At 62.5% G+C, this 22418-nt stretch overlaps 1 protein-coding gene across 1 annotated transcript in view; it reads left to right on the top strand.

Moving 5' to 3' along the window:
- The window catches only part of SSPO (SCO-spondin), a 35903-nt gene that overhangs the window by 5655 nt on the left and 7830 nt on the right, over window positions 1-22418 (top strand). Inside the window, 60 exon segments of the mRNA XM_007469876.1 lie at window positions 124-359; window positions 1161-1314; window positions 1316-1351; window positions 1474-1568; window positions 1799-2017; window positions 2019-2053; window positions 2382-2514; window positions 3158-3272; window positions 3274-3360; window positions 3478-3605; window positions 3658-3724; window positions 3727-3772; window positions 4119-4165; window positions 4167-4272; window positions 4384-4458; window positions 4461-4473; window positions 4539-4708; window positions 4915-5148; window positions 5356-5577; window positions 6025-6222; window positions 6809-6900; window positions 6984-7215; window positions 7347-7499; window positions 7612-7752; window positions 7841-8023; window positions 8127-8295; window positions 8870-8913; window positions 8916-8983; window positions 9115-9169; window positions 10062-10154; window positions 10482-10754; window positions 11431-11503; window positions 12297-12393; window positions 13312-13368; window positions 13370-13407; window positions 14099-14151; window positions 14392-14694; window positions 14697-14774; window positions 14898-14972; window positions 15740-15880; window positions 15883-15907; window positions 16474-16520; window positions 16631-16810; window positions 16903-17073; window positions 17336-17458; window positions 17461-17535; window positions 17832-17928; window positions 18038-18140; window positions 18142-18190; window positions 18193-18237; window positions 18596-18759; window positions 19319-19420; window positions 19422-19480; window positions 19691-19914; window positions 20528-20569; window positions 20722-20877; window positions 21161-21168; window positions 21379-21583; window positions 21732-21823; window positions 21825-21900. Coding sequence (XP_007469938.1) covers window positions 124-359; window positions 1161-1314; window positions 1316-1351; window positions 1474-1568; window positions 1799-2017; window positions 2019-2053; window positions 2382-2514; window positions 3158-3272; window positions 3274-3360; window positions 3478-3605; window positions 3658-3724; window positions 3727-3772; window positions 4119-4165; window positions 4167-4272; window positions 4384-4458; window positions 4461-4473; window positions 4539-4708; window positions 4915-5148; window positions 5356-5577; window positions 6025-6222; window positions 6809-6900; window positions 6984-7215; window positions 7347-7499; window positions 7612-7752; window positions 7841-8023; window positions 8127-8295; window positions 8870-8913; window positions 8916-8983; window positions 9115-9169; window positions 10062-10154; window positions 10482-10754; window positions 11431-11503; window positions 12297-12393; window positions 13312-13368; window positions 13370-13407; window positions 14099-14151; window positions 14392-14694; window positions 14697-14774; window positions 14898-14972; window positions 15740-15880; window positions 15883-15907; window positions 16474-16520; window positions 16631-16810; window positions 16903-17073; window positions 17336-17458; window positions 17461-17535; window positions 17832-17928; window positions 18038-18140; window positions 18142-18190; window positions 18193-18237; window positions 18596-18759; window positions 19319-19420; window positions 19422-19480; window positions 19691-19914; window positions 20528-20569; window positions 20722-20877; window positions 21161-21168; window positions 21379-21583; window positions 21732-21823; window positions 21825-21900 — 6877 coding nt within the window.

Raw genomic sequence — 22418 nt, 5'->3', positions numbered from 1 at the left:
GACCTCTGACCTTGGCAGTTTGCTGGGTTTGCCTTCTTTCAGAGACGTAGGGACTGGCGGGTCCGGAGGGGTGGGCAGAGCAGCAGTGGCAATACCCCTGACCTGCATGCATCTCTGTGCCCATCTGTCCTGTGTCCTGGTGGCCAGGAGTACCAGGAGTGTACCCCAGTGTGCGGTTGGAACTGTGGGGAGACTGAAGGCTGTGGGGAGCTGGGCAGCTGTGTGGCCGGTTGTAATTGCCCCCTGGGGCTGCTTTGGGACCCTGAGGGCCAGTGTGTGCCCCCCGGCTCATGCGCCTGCCAGCTTGGGGCCCATCGCTATGTCCCTGGCAGTGCTACCATGAAGGACTGCAACCGCTGGTAAGAGCACACACCTGTGGGGGGAGGCAAAAAGCTTGGGGGTGAAGAGGTGGAGCTTAGACAAAAGGGGTCAGGGATGTAGCTCTGTGGGTTCCGGGCTGATGGCATGCACGTCAGAATGACAAAATGCTGATAACTTCCCCTCAGTTGTGAAGCACTTTAGGGCCTATAAAGCACTTTCACGTATATTACCTTATTTAATCTTACTTTATTCTTACAATAACCTAGTAAAGTAGGAAGAGGAAAATTGTTCCCATTTTGCAGATGAGGAAACTGAGGCTTGGATAGGCTAAATAGCCTGCAGAGTCACATAGCTTGTTAATGATGAAGGACTAGAACCCAGATCCCTGAATTCCAGTTGAGTGTGGTCCAGAGGCTCTTCAATGGGTTAGGAAGTAAAGGCAAGTTACAGACCTACAGAGGCTGTGCCAGATCCAGGCTTTGGTGGGTGAGAGTGAGACTTCAGTGAAATCCTTTTCCTACCTGTGCTGGGAGTAGGGTTGTTCAATATCTCTGCCCCTCCCCAGAGCCCAGAGAATGGCCTCTTGGAATTGGGGCAGGAAAGGGTGACAGTGTCTATCCCAGGTATGGCCAGGTGCTGGAAACAGTCCCACTTCCTGTGCTTGTGACAACTGGGGTTGGGGGTGAGACGCTCAGGTCTCCAGTGTCAGAGCTGGATTTTCCCTCAACGTTAGGGGCTCCAGACCCCTGGGATCCTGAGGCTCTCCCAGGGCAGGTCAGGGGCCTGGAAGTGAGTCTGGGTTTGGGCCTGGCCCTAACCTGCCTCCCCACCTCTGGCAGCATCTGCCAGGAGAGGGGCCTATGGAATTGCACTGCTCAACGCTGCGCCCCACCACGGGCATTCTGCCTCCGTGGGCTCGTCTACGTCCCTGGTGCCTCCCTCCTCACCTGTGACAGCCCCAGTGCCAATGGCTCCTGCCCTCCAGGCAGCATGGGGGGGCTGTGTCTGTCCCCCAGGAACCGTGCTGCTGGTAAGTCCTGGAGGGGGCTACCCGAACCAGAGCCCTGCCCTGACCCCTGCCTGTGTGTAACTGGTGGTGATGGGGGATCAAGCAGTCCTCCAAGGAGTCCTTTGTCCCCGGCCTCTGCTCAGGATGAGGGCTGCATACCTCCCGAGCTCTGTCCCTGCCGTCATGGTGGGCAGTGGTACCCGCCCAACGCTGCAATCCAGGGGGACTATAACATTTGGTATGCCCAGCCCGTGACCTGTAACCCTGTAACCTAGTGACCCCTGGCTAGGGGCTGGGGTGATGGTGGGTGGGATATCCAGACTGGCCTGGACAACGGGAGTCCTCAGCATCTCTCCAAACTGAGGGTCTGTCTGGAGTTGCTTGGAATCTGGACTGGCTGCCTGCCCTGGATACAGTTCCAGGTCCCTGTCTTCATGAATCTGTCTCCCCTCTCCCTTTTGCCCACAGGGTGTGCCAGGGTCGGCAGTGGCGCTGCATGGGCCAGTGGTGCGATGGACGGTGCCAGGCATCAGGTGCCCCCCACTATGTGACATTTGATGGGCTGGCCCTCACCTTCCCCGGGGCCTGCGAGTATCTGCTGGTGCGAGAGGCCAGCGGCCGTTTCACAGTCTCTGCCCAGGACCTGCCCTGCGGGGCCAGCGGCATCACCTGCACCAAGGCGCTGACTGCGGCTGCAGAGCACCATTGTGCACATGCTGAGAGGTGGCTGCGACATTGAAGGGTGACGTTGCCAGGGAGGGGCACCCCAGGTGGCATCGCAGCTCTGCATGGGTAGCTGAGGTCTGGGGTTCCCCGTGTCTCCCCACTGCTAGCCATCGGTGCAGTGGGGCTGGCGCCTCTTCTCTTGGCTGGGAATCATAATTCTGGAAGGCTCCATGAAATTAAAGCCCAGAGAGGTCTAATGACTAGCTCCAGGTCACACAGCTAGAAAAGCAAAGGAAAGGTTGGAGGGGAGGCTAGGAGGGCCTCATGGGGATCTTGGAGCCCCTTTATTCCAAGGCTGAGCCTGAATGTCTCTCTCCCTCCACAGGCCAGGCAGTGACAGTGAATGAGGTGAGTGTAACGCCCCCCAAGGTCTACACGGGCTCCGGGCTGAGCCTGCGCCATGCTGGCCTCTTCCTGCAACTCACCACCTACCTGGGCCTCACCCTGCTCTGGGATGGAGGGCAGCCCCCGCCCCCAGTCATCTGACCCCCACCCCGAAGCTCCCCACAAACTCTCACTCCTTCTCATGTGTGGTCAGAGTCTCCAAATTATGTTTTCATAATTATATTTTTCTTCATTATGAAAGCAATACCTCCTCACCAAAGAAACAGTTTAAAAATACCAAGTTTTAGAGAGAAGAAACAAAAATAAATTTCCTAACATCCCACCACCCAAACCCAAGCAGTTGGCGATTTAGAAATAACCGTTACTGAGAAATCAAAGGAAATCAAAATAACCCCCATTGTGGGAAAAAATTGCCTGCACTGAGGCCTCGGGCTGGTGGGTGTCACAGGCCGTCCTGGAGTCTGGAATCCTGCCCTTTGGAGAATTTCTCTACCTCCCCCCCCCAACCTTGGTTTAGTTCGGAAAGTAGGCTCTCACTTCTTGCCCTTAGCCCCCCAAAGGTAGGTCTCTTCTATCCCCACCAATCATCACCCCCGAAAGAGGGAGCCAGTGCCCCCTGGTGGGTGGTGGTACTTACCTGGGACGGTCAAGCAGGCCCACATAATAGGCGCCTAGGTCTTCTCCCAGCCCCCTGCCCTAAAGAAGGCCTCCGGGATCCTGTCTCCACAATCCTTCCCCGTGCTGCCCTCTCCGTGCGGGCACCCGGGTCTTGGTGCAGCTGTCCCCCGAGTTCCGCGGCCGGGTGGCTGGGCTGTGTGGAGACTTTGATGGAGACGCCAGTAATGACCTTCGGAGCCGCCAGGGAGTCCTGCCTGGAGCCCACGGCTGAACTGGCTGCCCACTCCTGGTGCCTCAGTCCTCTCTGCCCCGAGCCAGGGGACCTGTGGCACCCCTGCGCCGTGAGGATGGGCAGGAAAGGGGGAAGGGAGGAGGGGCAGCTGCGGAAACCCGAGGTCGGGGGGTTCGAGAGGCTGGGTGCTGCGGAGTCTGGCTGGTCCACCGTGGTGTGCCCGCAGGTGAACGCCCACCGGGCTGGCTGGGCCCGCGCCCGCTGCGGGGTGATGCTGCAGCCGCTCTTTGTCAGGTGCCATGCGGAGGTGCCCCCAGAGCAGCACTTCGAGTGGTGTGTGCATGACACCCGCAGGTGAGAAGAGCAGGCCTGGGGAAGGGCTGGGCCCGAGCGCTCCCTCTCTCAGATGTGATTCAGGGGGCGACTGTGAGTATCTCTGCTTGGCCATCGCCACCTACGCAAACGAGTGTTCCCGGCACGGCACGGGATCCATATGTGCTGGCACAGCCAGGAGCTCTGCCGTGAGTGTGCCCCACCCTGGGTCCCCGATGCCCAATCCCACCACACGTTCAGCTCCTTCTAGGATACTTTTCCTAGCCTGAGAGCCAGCCATTCATTCATTCAAGGGCGAATACGTGTGGAGTGCTTACTGTGCGCCAGACACTTCCCTAGATGAACCAAACACGATGAAATTGTGGCTCTGTGGAGCGTGCACGTGGCAAATAGCCTTGGGAGGGGCTCAGCAAGAGTCTGCGCCACGCACCCCTGTGCCCTCCCTGAGTGTCGCCTCAGGCTGGCTCGCCTGCTGCTGTTGTATCCTGGTGCCCTTGCACCTCAGGCACCCAAGCCTCTCTCCTCTCCACCCAGCTCTGCAGTGTGAAGGGGGCCAGGGGTATGAGGCCTGTGGCCCCATGCGTCACCCCCGCCACCTGCCATGACCACGGTCCTGAGCCTGGGTGGCACTGCCAGGCCATTGCCCGTGTGGAGGGCTGCTTCTGTCCTGAGGGGACTCTGCTGCACTGTGTGTAGGGTCAGAGTGGGCAGAGGGGAGGGGCCCACAAGGCCATGGTGACAGGGCTGGCACAGAGGGCTGCCGTGCCCCTTTAGCCAGAGCCCCGCCCTGTGATCTCAGGAGGAGTCTGCCTCGAGCCGGCTTCCTGCCCCTGCGAGTGGCAAGGCAGCTTCCTCCCGCCAGGCACCATACTGCAGACTGTGGCAACTGGTGAGTGGCAGGCCTCAGGGGGAGCCTGTGCCCTGGGCTGGCTGAGCCCAGGACACTGTCCTCAGCACGTGCCAGGAAAGTCAGTGGCTTTGTGGGGATGACGGTAGCCGCGGGGAGGCGCCGGTGCCTGGCTGTGCAGAGGGAGAGGCCCCATGCCAGGAGGGCGGGCACTGTGTGCTCCACGGGTGGCTTTGTGACTACCAGGATGACTATGGCGATGGCTCAGACGAGGAGGGTGAGTGTCCCGGGTGGCAGTGGCCGAGTGGCGGGTTAGTCCTCGAAAGTGTAGCGGAAGCCTGCGTCCTAGGGCCGCTTCCTAAGCTGCTGCTCCTGCTACCAGCCGCTGTGACTTGTGGGCAGGGATGTTCTGGTTTCTGGGTTTGGGGGCTTCTCTGGGACCCTTTGTCAGCATCCTCAGCCTGCCCGCCCTCCCCACACCAGGCTGTGTCACCCCAGGCCGTGGGGAGGGGCAGATTTCTTGCAGCTCCGGCCACTGCCTGCCCCCGGCCCTGATCTGTGATGGGCAGGACAACTGTGGAGACGGGACGGATGAGCAGGGCTGCCCATGCCCCCAGGACTCACTGGCCTGTGCTGACGGGTGCTGCCTGCCCCCCGCCCTGCTCTGCGATGGGCACCCTGACTGTCGGGACGCTGCTGACGAGCAGTCCTGTTGAGGTTAGCAGTCCCTACCCCGGACTCCAGCCCACCAGGCGTCCCCTTCCGAGAGACCCATCTTGTGGGCCCCCACCTGCCTGCCTCCCCTCCTTCACCAATCCAGCTTCCAGCTGAGAACTGGGCATCTGTGGGTGTGTGAGTGAGGGCACCCCAAACAGTGAGGAGAAGGGGCAGTGCCCTGGGACCAGCACCTTTCTCTGGCTACAGGGCAAGTGAACTGCACCCCTGGGGAGGTGTCCCGCATCGATGGTGCCTGCGTGGGGACCATCCACCTGTGTGATGGAATCTGGCACTGCCCAGATGGAGCCGACGAGGGGCCAGGGCACTGCCCGCTCCCCTCTCTGCCCACTCCCCCGGCTGGTACCTTGCCTGGCCCCTCCGCTGTCTCCAGGGAGACTGCACATACTCCCCAGGCCATCGTCACCCCCGGTGAGTCTCCTGAAGGGAAGAGGATGAGAAAATGGGGTCTGGAGGCCTGGAAGGGAGGGGACAGCGCCTCAGAGGGAGGCCTTGGGGCAGATGCTGGGGGTGGGAAGGAGCAGGGCCCAGACTCAGCCTCCTGGAGACACCGGAATGAAGGAAGTGAAGAGCATTTGCAGGGGACTGAAATCAGAGCCCAGACTTTATTCCCAGAAGTTCAAGGTCCCCGTCTAAACCGACTGGCGTCTAACGGGAATTCTTGGATGCGGCGGGAGAGCTTTTGGAAAACCCGTAGGGCAGCAAAAAGCGGGAGCGGCTGGACTTGGGGAGGGCCGGGCGCAGGTAGGGGGCCGGAAGGGCCTGGAGGGGGAGCGGAGCCGGAGGCGGTGGAAGGGCCCGACGGCCTGCAGGCATCCCCGGGCGCCCCGCCGGGGTGGAGCGCGGAAGCCCCCGCAGCGCCGCCCTGCGGCCTCTTCGCGAGCGGCGGCGGCAGCGGCGAGTGCGCCCCGCGGGGCTGGCGCTGCGACGGCGAGGACTGCGAGCACGGCCGCGACCGGGCCTGCGCCCGCGGCCGGCTCTGTGTGGCGCCCGCGCAGCTGTGCGACGGCGCCGCACGCTGTCCCCACGGCTCGGACGGGGACCCCGGCGCCTGCGGTTCGGGGTGGCGCTCGCTAGAGAGCGACTTAGGTCTGGGGGCCGCCGAATCTGAGCGAGTTTTGCCCTCCTTGAATCTTTCCCGGAAACTGAACACTCTTGTCTGCCCGCCCAGCCCCGGGGGAGAGAAGAAAGGGCTTTTGTGTTCTTCTCCCTACCAGGCCTGGGGGTCCCCTCTGTGCCCCCAAGAGTCAGATCTTCACGGCCTGGCCACCTGGTGGCGGCTGGGCGCTGTCCACAGGCCCCACCTCCTCCCCTGTGGCCTGCCCCTCCGGGACCCCTCACAAAGGTGTCTGAGCCAGGCTGTGTCCCCTGAGGGTTTTGCATCACACCCCAGCCGTGCCTGTGGCTGCCCCGCCCTCTGCAGGCTCCTGCCCCCCTGCGGCAGCCTCTTCCCCTGTGGTTTGGCTGCCCAGCTGTGCCTGAACCCTGAGCGGCTCTGCGATGGGCTCCCCGACTGTCCGCAGGGCGAGGATGAGCTGGGCTGTGGTAGGCACACTGTTCCCCTGATGGAGGCCACGGCAGGCGGGGGCCTGGGAGGTGACTCTCACTCCCACCTACCTGTTTTCTCTCCTCTTCCCCTCAGAGGGGCTGCCAGTGCCAGGAGGCCCCAACAGGACAGGGCTTCCCGGCCCAGAATACTCCTACCCGGATGGCCTCTGCCTCGGTCTCCAGCTGGTGAGGGTGGGGAACGGCTGGTGCAGAAGCAGAGCCACTGTGCCCCCAAAGCGAAAGTCGCCCTGACCCCATTCCCTCCTCAGGTGTGCGATGGGCAGCCTGACTGTGAATTGGCGGGGGAGGCAGGGCCCTCCTGGGAAGAGCAGTGCTGTGAGACCTGGGGCCCCTGGAGCCCATGGGCGCCGTGCAGCCAGACATGCGGGCCCGGGGTGCAGGGCTGCAGCCGCCGCTGCTCCCTGCCCAGTCTCCCGGTGCAGCGGCACTGCCCGGGCCCCGAGCACCAGACTCAGGCCTGCTTCACGGCCACCTGCCCAGGTGCGGGGTCCTGGGCACCAGGAGGCCAGTGGGGTGGGCGGGGCCTACAGAGAGCCAGCGGGAGGAAGGCGCTGGTCCCCAGCCCAACCTCACGGCCCGCCTCCCCACTGGTCGGCCCTTTCTCCTCACAGTGGACAGTGAATGGACCTCCTGGTCTCCCTGGTCCCCGTGCTCTGAGCCATGTAGGGGCACCATGATCCGGCAGCGGCAGTGCCGCCCACCCCGGAACAGGGGCCACACCTGTGCCATGCTGCCTGGGGACCCTCCCAGCACCCGCCAGACCAGTGAGTGGACGGGAGGAGGGCACAGTGGGTGAAGTGTGGAGGGGCTGCTGGCGGGCGGCTCGTCCCTGAAGGGGACCCACCCTCGATGACCTCTGGTTCGGCTTCATCTCAGGACCCTGCCCTCAGGACGGCTGCCCCAATGTCACCTGCTCCGGGGAGCTGGTGTTCCATCCCTGTGCCCCTTGCCCTTTGACCTGTGATGACATCTCTGGTCAGGCTGGCTGCCCTCCTGACCGGCCCTGCAGCAGCCCAGGTAAGGGAGCTCTGGGCCTGGGGTACAGTGGGCATGTCTGCCGGGACCGAGCTCTCCGCAGAGAAGCCTCACCCTGGGCCTTCCCTAGGCTGCTGGTGCCCCACAGGGCAGGTGCTGGGTGACGAGGGGCGGTGTGTGTGGCCGCGGCAGTGCTCCTGCCTGGTGGATGGCACCCACTACTGGCGTGGGCAGCACATCGAGGCCGACTGCCGGCTCTGCATCTGCCAAGATGGACGGCCCCGGTGCTGCCGGCCCGACCCAGACTGTGCCGGTGAGGCCCCCCGCAGCCCTTCCTGAGGGGTCTCTGGTCTCCTCCCAGACCAGTGGCTGAGCACCCAGCCCTGCTGCGGCCCTGACTCTTGGCCCTCCCTCAGTGAACTGTGGCTGGTCATCCTGGTCTCCCTGGGCCGAGTGCCTGGGCCCCTGTGGGAGCCGCAGCATTCAGTGGTCCTTCCAGAGCGCCAACAATGCCCGCCTCGCTGGCCGAGGTCGCCAGTGCCGGGGCATCCACCTCAAGGCCTGTAGCTACTGCACCCTCCAGGGACCTGCGGGGACCTTGACCTCACCTCCAGCTCCCACTTGGGAAGCTGCCTGTGCTCAGGGTGCTTCCACGGGCACCACGGGCACCACGGACCCCAGATAAGGACCCCCGCACTCTGTGCCCCTATTAGTCTAAACACCAGGACTCCCAGCGCACCTTTGGGGACCCATGGCCTTCTCCTGCATCCGTTTTATGCCCTGGAGGTCCAAAAAGGGGGTGTAGGGGGCCCACAAGTCCAGGGATGGGTATGGGCCCTCTGGTTTGCACCTTGTGCCTCTGGAGGTACCTGGGTTGAGGCTTGTAGGGGGAGTAGCCATATCTGCCTGTCCAGTCCCCTCTGGGACCGCTCCACTGGCACAGCTTGCTTCCATACCCCTCGCTTGGGCCAGCTGCAGTTTCTCGGGTTCGGGGTGGGGTCGGGGTGATGAGGTGACCAAGTGTCTCCGTTGGCCCAGGACTTTCCAGGTTCTATCACTGAAAGTCCTGAGTCCTTGGAAAGCTCTCGCTCTGGGCAAACCAGAAGGGGCAGCAGGTGAGGGGTGGCCCTCCCTCCCCAGTTGCCAGCTGAGGCCCCGCGCGGGTCCGCCGAGTCGGGGATGGCTGGCGAGAGGGCCTCTGCAGGGCTGCCAGTGTCTGCATGGCAGCCCGTCACGCTGCTCCCCCTACCGCCTGCTGGGCAGCTGCCCCCAGGTGAGGGGGGAACAGGGCGGGGTTGGGGAACAGGCAGCGAGGGCGGGGCGAGGTGTGCAGAGGCCAGGGTTGCGGGTCGGGCCAGGCAGGTGGCCAGTTCAGCACGTCTGGCCTGACTCTTGTGCCCGCAGGACTGGGTTCTGGTGGAGGGAGTGGGAGAGTCATGTTGCCACTGTGTCCTGCCTGGTGAGTGGGTCTGTGGGGTAGCAGAGGGGCCCCAAGGGGAGGAGGGTGGCGAGGACTCAGAGGGAGCCACAGGTGGCAGCGCCGAGTCGGGGTCACCGGCTACCCCAGCCTCAGGGTGATGGGAGCCTGGTTCCTGGATGCTGGGGAAGGAAGGGGCCCTCGGGTGGGGCTGGGGGGAAGAGCGCTCGCTTGTCTGCTCTCCTAAGGCCAGGCCTCAATCTCTGCCCGCCTCCTCTGACCTTTTTGTGGTTTTGCCTCCCCTGTGAGGTCACCCTTGAGGGCACTTTCTTTTCTCTGGTTCTGCTGGGCCAGATCTGGTTCCTTCCCTGTTCCCCCTGAGAGCAACTATGACAAAGTTGGGCTTTTCAAAAGCATTTTTTACTTGGAAACTGAATTATAAATAAAACAGGAAGATACAAAGGCTCAGAAACTGATGTGCCTTTGGGTCCAGATTCCATACCTTAAAAGTGCACCCATAGGCTGCTGAGGTTAGGAGAGAGCCCGCATGCACAGTTGTACAGGTGGTTCACTGCACAAGTTACGTGGCGAGTGGGGGCTAGGCTCTAGCCTGGAGGACCGCTTCCATCCAGAGATGCCCTTTTCTCGTGCCCACAAGGGTACCCAATTAGCGACAGCAGCCCTGGATTAGGAACTGCAGCCGCTCGGTCCTGGCCCCTGAAGTGGCTTTGGACTGGCGGTTTTATTCTACGTTAAGTATTCAGTGGAAGTGAAAACCCCCAACTCACAACAAGAGAAAGAGGATGGGCTTTTCCAGCTGGGGAGCTGTTCCCAAAGCTCCTGGGAAGTCGTGGGAGAGAAAGTGCCCCAGGAAGCGGAGAGAGGTCAGGGAGCTGGGCCAGGGGCTGGTGTGAGCCTGAGTCTCCCCACGCAGGAGACAACCACACGGTCCGCCACACAGCCCCTCCAGCCCCAAGCCCCCAGATCGGGGCCCCTCTGATCACCTACATTCTGCCTCCCTGCAGAGGTAAGGGCCACGGGCTATCGTAGGGCGGAGGGGGGATGTTGCCCAAGGGTTGTCCAACCTGGGAGGGCAAACAGGATCGCTGGGCTATACCTCTTGCTTCCATGGGGAGGATGGTTTGCTTAAGCATCTAGACGTCATCCCGGCCTAAGTTGCCTCACCATCCCTGCCTTTCCTGGACCAGCCTTCTGTCCCTGTAGACACTGCAAGGTCAACTGTGTGGGCCCTTCAAATCCCCCAACTCCCCTCGTGCCTTCCTAACTATGCCCCTAGCAGGCTCCTGCCAGCCTCTGCCCTCCCCCAACTCCAGCCCCTCTCTCATGCACCCAGATCCCTGCTATTCTCCCCTGGGCCTGGCCCAACTCCCCGAGGGGAGCCTGCATGCTTCATCCCAGCAGCTGGAGCACCCCACCTTGGCTGCCATCCTAAGGCCTCCCACGGGGGCACCTGGGCAGCAGGGCTGGAGGCCCGTAGAGGATGCTTATACCCAGGGGCACGCCCAGCCCCCCTACTTGCAGCTGGACCTGCTACGGCCCTGGAACCTCACTGGCGCATGGGGAGGGGGCAAGGGCTGGGGGAGGAGGTGGCAGACGGTGGATGGAGGTAGCGGTGGCGTTGGAGGTTGGTGGGCTGGGGTAGTGTTCACTCTGACCCCTGCCCCTCCTCCCAGGCATCGCGCTCATTTGGCTGATGGGGAGACTGAGGCTCAACTGGGAGAGGCGATTTATGATGGAACTAGAGCCTGGAGTGGGGGCGTTCTACGTTCTCCTTCCAGTTGCCTCTTTGTCTTTCCTGAGTGTAATTCACTTCCTGGGGTGCACTTGCTTTCTGCTCAGAAACCTTGAAGCACCCAACACTCAAAACTGATACCAGAATCTGCCAGTAGAGGGCGCGCTAACCCCGTTCCCTCTGTTTTTTTCAATTTTCCGTTCTTTTTTCTTTCCTTTCAGTTAATTTTCTTCTTTTTATTTTCTGTCCTCTGGTCCTCCCCCCATTCCCTCCTTCATTCTTCCTCTCCTCATTCCACTTTCTCTTTTGCCTTTTCTCTCTTAGATTTTTTTATTTCTGGAATGTCCACAAATTTGACAAGTGGGCTTTAAAACATTTTTATTGGAGAAAACTAAAAGGGAGGAAATACTCAAGAGAAAGATCCAGGAGACTCAAGCTAGTGTCTACTCCTTCTGAACAGATGAGGCACCCACCTCTTCCTCCACGCCCTGCCCTCACTTCTCATCCCTACACCACCCACGGCCTTGTCAACCCCTCCCTGTCACCCCAGGGACCCTGCTCCCTGAGCTCCCATGCAGCCCCACGACCTTCCCAGCCGCGCCCCGAGCTGATGCCTCTCCCAGGTGGGACCCCGGGGGAGAAGTGAATGTGCCTAGGCTGAGCTGTCAATCTCTGTGTCCCCAGGGCCAGTGCCTGGTGTGTGTCCCCTGGGCAAGCAGTGGCTGGACAGTGCACAGGGCCCTGCTTCCTGTGCAGAGCTCAGTGCCCCGAGAGGGACTGACCAGCCCTGCCACCCTGGCTGCTGCTGCCCGTCCGGAACGCTCCTTCTGGTGAGTGTTCCCTGCCTCACCTCCTTGGGGCTTGGGTAGGGGTCGAGCCAAGGTCTGGAGACAGGGAAAGCCTTGCAGAGTGAGGACAGAGCACTGAACTCAGGGCTCGTGGCTCTGCTCTGCCAGCCCCGTAACCAGCACATAACCCTGGGTGAGTGGCGTTCAGGTATGGGCCTCTGTTTTCCTGTTTGTAAAATGGTGATTGGTCTGGAAATTCTTTTTTTTTTTTTTTAATTTTTATTTATTTATTTATTTATTTTTGTCTGTGTTGGGTCTTCGTTTCTGTGCGAGGGCTTTCTCCAGTTGTGGCAAGCAGGGGCCACTCTTAATCGCGGTGCGCGGACCTCTCACTATCGTGGCCTCTCTTGTTGAGGAGCACAGGCTCCAGACGCGCAGGCTCAGTAGTTGTGGCTCACGGACCTAGTCGCTCCGCAGCATGTGGGATCTTCCCAGACCAGGGCTCGAACCCATGTCCCCTGCATCGGCAGGCAGACTCTCAACCACTGTGCCACCAGGGAAGCCCAGTCTGAAAATTCTTTAAGATTCGTGCCTGCTTCAGTACTCTGTCCTCTTACATTATCACCAGTTACTTATCGAGCACTTACTGTAAGCTCAGTCCTGGGCTGGGCTATGCTGTGGGGAAGAGCAGGCTCTGCCCCCAAGGAGACTCCAGTCTGGGGAAAGCAGACCCAGAGCCCCTACAATGAAGACAGACCCATGTGATACACAGGAAGTGAGCTCTGCATGTTGCAGAGCACGTGATGCAGACTGGTGGGGATGGGGTCCAGGATGGTGGGCTTCCTGGAAGAGGCAGTCCAACTTGACTGTCAGAGATTAGAGGATATGGAGAGCAGTGAGGCAGCCACTCCAGTTGAAGGGTGGTGGGAACCAGGGCTGGCAAATGCAGCAGGGGATGGTGAAGTTTGGACAAAAGCTCACGGGACAGTGGGGAGGGCTTCCAGAGATGCTGCTGAAGCATGGGGCCTGGTAGGGACAGACTCCAGTGAGGACTCAGGCTGTTCCACTAGCAGCTCTATGACTTCGGGCTGAGTATTCTCTTGCCTCAGTTTCTCTACTTGTAAAACTGGGGTTGTAGTGTCCCTGGTCATGGGAGTCTGTGAGATGGCAAACGGCTTCCCAGGGCTGCTACTTTCAGGACATCTGACTTCGAATCGTGTGCTGGCGGATGGCTGCATTTTTAAATTTGAGACCCTAGCAACTTCTGTCCAAACCCCGGGTGCATGTAGTTTCATCTGATTTTGTTTTGTTTCTTTTTACGTCGTTCTGTATGAATTGCACTTTTCACACTTTGTTAGTTGATTTCATGGATTTGACAGTTCAGTCTTGTGTCCTGCAAGTGGAGACGGTCTTTTCTCCCAGAAATCGGGGGTCTGTGCCCTTCCCCACCGCCCCTGCACCTGATGGTGTGTGTCTCCCCGATGCTGGGAAGTGGGAAGAGACTGATGTTTGGAAGGAGGGTCCGTGGTGTTTGAGGGAGGGCGCCTTGCCAAGTGGGCGCTGAGCTCTGATGATGGGGGGCAGGTGGGGAGAGAGCAGGCCAGGCTGGAAACCGGAAGGTGATGGAGGGTTTTTGGTTTCAGAACAACGTGTGTGTGCCCACCCAGGACTGCCCCTCTGCCCGCGGGGGACGCTTCCACCCCCCCAGGCAGTGCTGTGATTCGTCCATGTGAGAACTGGTGAGACCACCTCCCCCTGCAACGGCCCCAAGACCCCAAGGACCCCTCTGTCTCTCCTGAGCGGCAGGGGGTGTTGGCCTCCATGGGCCTCGGAGACACCCCTTCCTGCAGGCACAGTGACCAGCTCTCCGGGGCCAAGCCTGCTTGTGTCCCTCGCCCTTGCCCTCCCCTCCAGTCTCCCTCGTCCCTCCCATCTCTGTCTGCTGAGGCTGCCTCAGCTACACCGAACACAAGGGTGGCTTGAACACAGACTTTGTCCTATCACAGTTCTGGAGTCTAGAAATCTAAGATCCCGGAGTCGGCAGGGCTGCTTCCTCCTCAGGGCTGTGAGCAAGCGTCTGTTCCAGGCCCCTTTCCTCTTCTGGACTTCGTGGGCAATTCCTGGTGTTCCTCGGCTTGTAGCTGTATCCCTCCAATCTGCCTTCACGTGGCCGTCTCCTCCTTGTGTTTTCACATCATCTTTTCTGTGTGCACCTATGTCCAAATTCCCCTTTGTATAAGGACACCAGTCATATTGGATTAGGGTCACCCTAATGGTCCCATTTTAACTTGATCACCTCTGTAAAGACCCTCTCTCCAAGTCAGGTCACACTCTGCGGTCACACTCACATGTTAGGCCTCCGACATATGAATCTGAGGGGACACATTCGGCCTCTAACAGCGCCCTGACCCTCTGCTTCTCCCCCTCCAGCTCCTGTGACTCTGAGCTCATCACCAACTGCACCTCCTGGCCTTGTGAGGAGGGTGAGAAGGGGGTCTCTCCTGACTTCGCCCCTGCAAGCTCCCTCTGCACCCCCTGCTTGCCGCAGTGGGTCTGCATGGGGCCGGGGCTGGGGGCTGGGGAGGAAAGCCCTGGGGAGAGGTGGGCGCAGGGAGGAGGGATGCTCTTGTCCTGTGCGTCACACTCTGCCCCCAGTCCTTTGGGTCCCTCCAGCCTCCGCTTGCTCTGTTGTCTCTCTGCCTCTCTCTGCTGTGCACCCCCAGGTCAGCCCACGTGGTCACCCTGGACCCCATGGAGCGAGTGCTTGGCCTCCTGTGGCCCTGCCCCACGCCACCGCCACCGCGTCTGCACCAGGCCCCCGGGCGTTACACCATCCAGCTTGGCACTGCTGCCCCCACTGGCTTCAGCCCCACCTCCTTGCCCAGGCCCTGAGGCAGAGGAGGAGCCCTGCCTCCTGCTGGGGTGTGACCCTGTGGAGCCCACATGTGGCCCCTGCGCCCTGTGGATGCCTGCCGCCTTGCACCAGCCAAGCCCTCGCCACTCCTGTGTGGGTGGCCTCCAGAGCCGGACCCCACCCTGGGGCTGGGGGATTACTGCGAGGGACCTTGGGCCCAGGGGGCGGCCTGCCAGGCTCTGCCATGCCCAGGTACCTGCCGGCGACGGGGCTGGGTCAAGGAGCAGAGGTGGGAAAGCTGCAGGGAGACGGGCAGGGGTGGGCCGGGGTGGGCGACCCACCCAGCTCTCTGCCTATCCTGTCCCCTCCCCCCAGTGACCAACTGCACCGCCATCCAAGGGGCCGAGTACAGCCCTTGTGGCCCTCCCTGTCCTTGCTCCTGTGACTCAAGGAGCGGCCCTTGCCTTCCTTACCGCAAACGTTTCTCGACTTAAACGTTTTATGACAGAAGCAGCATAAACACATAGGAAGGGGCAATCATCCCGTCACATCATCGTAAAGCCCGGGGGCGTATCGGCGTGCGCGCGCGTGTGCGCCTGCGCCTGCGGGGGTGAGGGGCTGTCCTCTGAGCGCCCGCCCAGGACCATGGAGGGGACGCAGGAAGGCCGCCGGGGTCTCTGCCCAGCGGCGCCTGCGCGGTGGTGAGGAAGCCGACCCGAATCAAAAATGCTGAGAGAAGGGCTGGGGAGAAGGGACGCGCTTGGAGGCCCTGCTCAGACCTGCCCAGGGAGGTCGGGAGGCTCCCGCACGGGGGCGGGACGAGGAGGCGGTGCCTGGTCCCGGCCTCCCCCGGGGAGCCCCAGCGCCTTCCCAAACGCTCCCCTCCCCCCAGCTTTCCAGTCGCCCGCCCCCTACGTTCTAGGAGGTCTGGGAGATGGCTCGGTCCCCACTCATCCCTCCGTGGGGCTCCCGTTTGGAGGCCACTCCGCCCAGGGCAGCTCCTCTCAGGCTCTCGTCTCCCTCCCCTCCTCGCCTGGAGGAGAAACCCCGGTGCACGCGTGGCGTAAACTGAGTGGGGGACGCAGCAGTTCTGACCTGGAGCCTCACAACTTCTCCCCTCTGCCCCCCTCCCCCTCCACTTCATTTCCCGTCCCGGGGGCCCCTTCCCGGTCGCCTCGGCCCTGCTTTCCGCTGACCGGGGCCCTCCCTTGCTGTCCCCCGGCACTGCGTTTGGCACTGCCAGCCAGGCGGTTACTGCCCGCCGGGCCAGCTGCTGAGTGCCGATGGCGCTGTCTGCGTGCAGCCCAGCCACTGCAGCTGCCTGGGCCTGCTGACCGGGGAGCGGCACCGTCCCGGCGCTCAAGGCCCGATGGCTGCAGCTGCTGGTGAGGCGGGCGTGCGGGCAGGATGCAGACGCAGGGGTGAAGGCACCGTGTGGGTAGGATGCGGGATGCAGGGACAGGTGCAGGGGTGAGGACAGGACTAGTCCACTTTGTGTCTCGTGCACCTGAGCTCTCCCGGTCTCAGCGGGTGCACGCTAAGCTCCCACAAGCCCTGAGGAGATGTGGCAGGCTCCCTAACCCCTTGTCTGACAGGTGGGGAAACCGAGGCAGCCAGCTCCGCAGTTCTGGGAGACTTTGGAGGGCTGGGCGTGTGCTGTGAGGGGCAAGGGGGAGGCGGTGTGGTGTTTCCTCCCACTGTCTGGCCCCTGTCAGCAGCAGCGACCTCTGATCATTTCCCCATAGGACAGAGTCCTCAGGTCACCTGAGAGGGCCCTGAGTGGGTCAGGGAGCAGGGGCTGGAGGCGCTAGAGGACGGGAAGGGTGACTGAGACCTCAGAGGGAAATGGGGCTGGGCGGATAGAAGGGAGGGCTGATTGGGAGGGGTGTGTGCGGAGGACCTGGCGGGACTGAGCTGCCCTGTCCCTCCTGTGCCTGCATGCCCCGCCCAGCACCTGCTCAGAGGGCAGGCTGACCTGCACAGACCTGCCTTGCCCAGGTGTGCACCCAGCTCCGGGGGAGGTGAGGAGAAGCAGCCCAGGGGCGCAGAGAGAGTTGGGTCCAGGGGAGGGATGGCTGCACCCCAATGCCCGCCATTCGCCTCCACAGTGCCTGCAGGCTGGTGCCCGTGGTCAGAGAGGACGGCGTGCTCCCAGCCCTGCCGGGGCCAGACGAGGACCCGGTCCAGGGCCTGCACTTGCCCGGTTCCTCAGCATGGAGGGGTCACGTGCCCCGGGGAGGCGGGGGAGGCATCAGAGGGAGACCTGCGCCAGCCCCCTGAGTGCCCAGGTAAGATGCCCCACTACGTTGCTCCAATCCCAATAGGCTGGGACCTCTTGGGCCTCCAAAGGCAGCTGGATGATTTTGTCTTCCTGGCACAGTGGATGGAGCCTGGGGCCCACGGGGACCGTGGTCTCCCTGTGACGTTTGCCTGGGGCAGTCCCATCGGAGCCGAGCGTGTAGCTGGCCCCCCACTTCTGAGGGAGGCCGACACTGCCCTGGGGACCACAGGCAGAGTTGCCCCTGCCAGGACAGTTCTACTCAATGCACAGGTGAGAGCTTCTGTGGAGCTCTGGGGGGCGGGGGTCCCTTGTAAGGCTAGGAGATGCTGCCTCTGACCTTTGACCCCCCCCACATACACACTTGCAGGTCACTTTCTTTGAGGGACAGCCCTTAGGGCACTCACCCCGTGGAACTGGGGCAGGGTGAAGGTCCGAGCGGGTGGTGGGCATAGCAGGAGGGCTTATCGCCCGACAGGATCCCCCAGGGTGGACCCCCTCAGCACCCACCCTCTCTGCTTCCCTCCTGCTGTAGACTGTGCAGGTGGCTAGGGTCTTCTCCCCTGTGGGCGGCCCTGCCCCCGCTCCTGCCGGGACCTGTCCCCTGGGGTCGTGTGCCAGCCAGGCTCGGCAGGCTGCCAGCCCAGCTGTGGGTGCCCCTTGGCCAGCTGTCCGAGGACGGCCTTTGTGTGTCCCCAGCCCAATGCCGCTGCCAGTACCAGCCCGGAGCCATGGGTCAGTGCCTCCCCTCCCCCTCCCAACGGCCCCCTGAGCATGGCAGCACCTGCCTGCCTGGCCCCTGCTGCTCTGCCCACAGGGGCCAACCTGGGGCTGTGGGATGGGAATGGGCAACTCCTGCATCCTTGGGCTGGTCCAGGTTGGGGCTTCCATCTCCTGCGTCCAGGATCTGGGTCCCCATGGGGTGGAGTCTGGTAGGGAGGGAGGGAGGGAGGGAGGAGGCAGTAGGGTACGAGGAGGGATTGATGGGGCTGAGCCGTCTGAAGTGCCCGCCCCCACTCCTTTGTCCTCAGGGATCCCTGAGAACCAGAGCCGGTCCGCAGGGTCTGGGCTCAGCTCCTGGGAGAGCCTGGATCCCGGGGAGGTGGTGACTGGACCGTGTGACAGCTGGTGAGCCAGGAGGGTGAGCCAGGGAGGGGGTGGACTGCCAGCCGGGCAGTAGGGCCCTCGGGGAAGTGGGCAGGGCCCTGTCTTCTGAAGCCGCCTTCCTTGTCCCCAGCACCTGTGTGGCGGGCATCCTGCAGTGCTGGGAGGTGCCCGACTGCCCTGGGCCCGGGGTGCGGGGCCGCTGGGGCCCCTGGGAGGATGGCAGTGTTTCGTGTAGAGGGAGGGGAGCGGCTGTGCTCCCGGCGCTGCGCCTGGCCGCCCTGCCCCAGGCCGCCCGCCTGAGCCGCATCTGCTGCACCCAGGTCTGCAGAGGTGAGTCCCAGCCCAGGCTCTGCCCTGGACGCTCCGACTGAGCTGATTCCCACTTTGGCCTTTGACCCTGACTCACAGGTGCCTTTTGACCTCTCCCGTGCCACCCCCACAGGCTGCCCCTTACCCAGGCCAGTGATGGGCAAGCGAAGGAGGAAGGAGGCAGACGCGGGCTGTGCCGAGGTGTGGGGAGACCGCAGGAGCGGGCGTGGCACGGGCCCTGAGGGGCAGGCTCGGGAGGGTGTTGTTGGCCCGTCTGGGGGTGGGCGCCGGGGTGAGTAGAGGCAGGCCGCGGGGTGGGCACAGGAGGCAGCGAGGGCAGCGGGGCCGGAGCTGGGCACTGACGCAGGTGCTGCCTCAGAGGCAGGCTGCCCGGCCGGGCGTCTGTACCGGGAGTGCCAGCCCGGTGAGGGCTGCCCCTTCTGCGCCCGCATCACCTGGCAGGTGGCCTGCTTCTCCGCTGGCTGAGAGGAGGGCTGTCACTGCCCCGAAGGCATCTTCCTGCACCGTTTGGCCTGTGTCCCGGTTAGAACTCACCCTGCCTGGAACCCAGGCCTCTCCCCTTCCCTGTCAGCTCTCACCTCTGCAGACCCTGTGGCCTCTAGCAGCCTCTAAGCCTCCTGACTTAGAGCTGGTGACACTGAACCCCAGGGAGGGGAAGGGACACACCAAGTCAGGAGACAGTTACTGGCAGAGTTAGACCCAGACTCAGGTGTCCTGGTTCCTGGCTGAGGCCCTTTCCTCCTCCCTCACTCCCCGCTCCCCCGCCCCATCCTAGAAGGGCCTCTGTTGACCCTGCCGTGTCCTGGCTAAGTGCTCTGTACAGGAAGGTGCCTGGCCATCTCCGGTCAAGCCCATAACCTTGCATCACTCACATTCATACCCCTGACACACGTGAACAGTCCCACTTGCTGCCGGAAATGCTCTCCTAGGGCCCAGGGCCTCACCCCTGCCCCCTACCATCCTCCCCTACCCGCTTCCTTCTCCCCACGCGCCTTCCGAGGATGTACACAGATGCGGAGAGCTGGCACCCGGCAGGTGGCTCCAGCCTGTGCCACTGCACTTTCTCTTGTGCTCCCCGCAGGAGTGCTCCTGTGTGCTGACTGCCTCACTGCTGCAGGAGCTGCAAGCTGCCGACGCTGACCCGGGGGCTCACCTGTCCATTCGGGGAGAGGGGGGGTCAGCCCCTTGGGCCTGGAGATGAGTTGGGCTCAGGTCAGACCCTCCATACAGGCTGCAGCAACTGGTGAGGGGGATAATGAGGGTTGGGGAGATATGGGGGGCGAGGGAGGGGGTGAGAGGGTGAGAGCATGTGGGTGGGAGAGCACTGCCCCTCTCCTGGAACTGGGCTCACCCTGGCTCCGTCTCCTTGCCCTCTGGGATCGAAATATCTGCCCACACTCCTTTCTTCTGGGGTCCATGCCGCCGTCCCCTCATCCCCACACTCTCTTGCCAGCTCCTGTGTGGACGGGAAGCTGTCCTGCTCCATGGGTGACTGCTCCAAGGCTGGGGTTGGCTTCGGTCCCTGGGGCCCGTGGAGCCCCTGCTTCCGCTCCTGTGGCGGGCTGGGCACCCGCAGCTGCAGCTGCCACTGTGCACACCCCACACCCACTCCCGGTGGCCAGGACTGCCGTGGGCCCCGCCAGGACCTCGAGTACTGCCTCAGCCCAGACTGCCCAGGTGAGGGGAGAGGGACTGGGTAGGCACAGGCTGGATGGCCGAATCCACTTCACTGGCCCTTTGTCCCTTCCTGTTTCTGTCCATCCGTGGCGCCAGCTCTTGGTCTCTCTTCCTCTTACTGTCTAGCTCTGTGTTTCTCTTCTATTCAGGTACATTCAACCAAATTTCTGGAGCTTTTGCCACGTGCACCATAGTGTGCATGGGGGATGTGTTGGGGGATGGGGAGTGAGTACCCCGACCTTGGAATCCAGGGGCTCAGATAACCCATTTCAGCATGTGGTGAGCCCTGTGGGAGGTTGCGTGTGCTGAGGAATATGGGGGAGGTTGAGAATTCTCCTAGAGGGACAACCTAGGAGGACTTCCTGGAGGAGGCAGCACCTGAGGGGGTCTGAGTGATGGAGAGGACTTTGACAAGCATTGGAGAAGGATGCCAAGAATCAGGAACAAAGGCCTTGCTATGGTAGCAAGGCTACTGTGAGCGAGTGCTGTGCTTGGGGCCTGGGGTGTCTGGGCTGAACCAGACAGGTTTGGAACTTGACCACCAGCCTCGGGCTTGGTCCTGGAGCACTGCAGCCTGGGAAACACTTCTGAGCAGGGCTTTCCTTTGGCACAGGGGCTGCAGGGTCCACGGTGGAACCAGTGATAGGCCTTCCAGGTATCCCAGACTCCTCGGGCTCTGACCCCGGATTCCCTGCACCACCCGCTCTGGGAAGAGCAAGCCCTGGGTCTCCTCCCTCCCCAGCCTTGCTCCTAGCAGGCCAGGAGCCCAGGGCTGCCTCATCAGGAGACCCCCTCTCCCCGTCGAAGGCAGCTGGGGCCTGTGGTCCCCGTGGTCCCCCTGCTCCAGCAGCTGCACAGACCCCGCTCACCCTGCTTGGTGCAGCCGCACCCGCCTCTGCCTGGCGAACTGCACCGGGGGGGCCTCTTCCCAGGAGCGCCCCTGCAACCTGCCCTCCTGCACAGGTGCGCCTTCCAGTCCTGACCTCTGACTCTGCCCCGGGTCGGGATCCTGACCATCCCCTCCAACAACTCATTCTAACCCCAGCCGGTGTCCGACCCCAAGCCCACATCTAATATCCCTCAAGCAAATATTGAATTCTCACCCCGACATCTGATCACGGATTCGTGCCTGACCCTGGACCCTGGGCCTTCTTTGCCAATCCCAACAGCTGTTGGGGACCCCTGCCAACTTCAGCAAATCCTTACTCGTGTGTGTACCAAATCCTCCCCCAAAGGTCCCATCCAGATCCCTCAGCTGCCGTGGGAGTCTGGGACTACTGTCCCCCCTGAGAGGGGGAACTGGGGCCCAGCTGCCAAAGCCACACAACAGTCAGGATCAGATCTGAAAGGGGAACCCAGAGGGCAGGATGGGGGCAGAGCCAGCCCTGGCGGAGGAGGTCAGCATTTGAACTGGGGCAGGGGGAGGAGGGGCTGGCTCCAGCTCAGCTTCATCCTGTCCCGCAGCCCCTGTGCCCTGGCCCTGGCTGCATGGCCGGGAGCTGTTCCTGGATTGCCTGGGCCCCGTGGGAACCTTGCTCCCGCAGATGTGGGGTGGGCCAGCAGCGCCGCTTACGGCCCTACCATCCCCCAGGGCCCAGCGGGCACTGATGCCCTGACATCCTTACGGCCTACCAGGGGCTCCGCTTCTGCAACCTGCGAGCTTGCCCAGGTGAGGCGGGCTGGTGAGGACCAGGGTGTGCCCTTCCCTGGCATCAGTGCCCCCGGGCACTTCCATCTCTAGCGCAGGACCTTGCCCCAGGCTCGTGGGACATGTGGGGTCCTCTGCCTGAGCCAGACCCCTTCTCTTCCCCTTGCAGTGCCTGGAGGCTGGTCACGCTGGAGCCCCTGGTCCTGGTGTGACTGGAGCTGCGGAGGGGGCCGGTCCCTGAGGAGCCGCAGCTGCTCGAGCCCCCCCACCCAAGAACGGGGGTGCCCCCTGTGTTGGGGAGAGGCACCACGCACGGCTCTGCAATCCCGTGCCCTGTGGTATGACACTGGTGACAGCACTGCCCTTGCTGTCTGCAGAGCTCTCCCCGCCCCACCTCCAGTTTCATCCCCCAGGTCATCGGGGGACAGGCTGTTACTTCCTCATTGGCCAGTTAAGAAAACCGAGCCCCACAGGGGCAGACAGTGGGGTCTGGGCATCGGGCAAGGACTCCCGGTGGCCAGGGATGAGCTGCCGGATCTGCCCACTGCCCACCCCGACCCGGGACTAGAACTCATTCTCTCAACTCTGCCCCAGCCTCCAGTTCCTGGAACCACTGTCAAGATTTTCATGGGGGTTTGAGGATGACAGTCATGAGTACCGGGGTACCTGGTACTTGGGATGGGGACTGAACCCGGCAGGCTGTAACCCCTGCCCCCCACCCCAAGCTTCAGCTCCTTCTGTAATTGGGCCTTCCAAGCTCACTGGCACTTCGCTGGCGGTCCAGTGGCTAAGACTCCGCGCTTCCATTCCATCCCTGGTCAGGGAACTAAGGTCCCGCGTGCCGCATGTCAAGGCC

Source organism: Lipotes vexillifer, unplaced genomic scaffold (assembly GCF_000442215.2).
Source record: "Lipotes vexillifer unplaced genomic scaffold, Lipotes_vexillifer_v1.1 scaffold472, whole genome shotgun sequence".
In the NCBI taxonomy this organism is placed as follows: Eukaryota; Metazoa; Chordata; class Mammalia; order Artiodactyla; family Lipotidae; genus Lipotes; species Lipotes vexillifer.
Note: the sequence above shows the minus strand (reverse complement) of the source record. Positions and strands in the feature narration are given on the sequence as shown.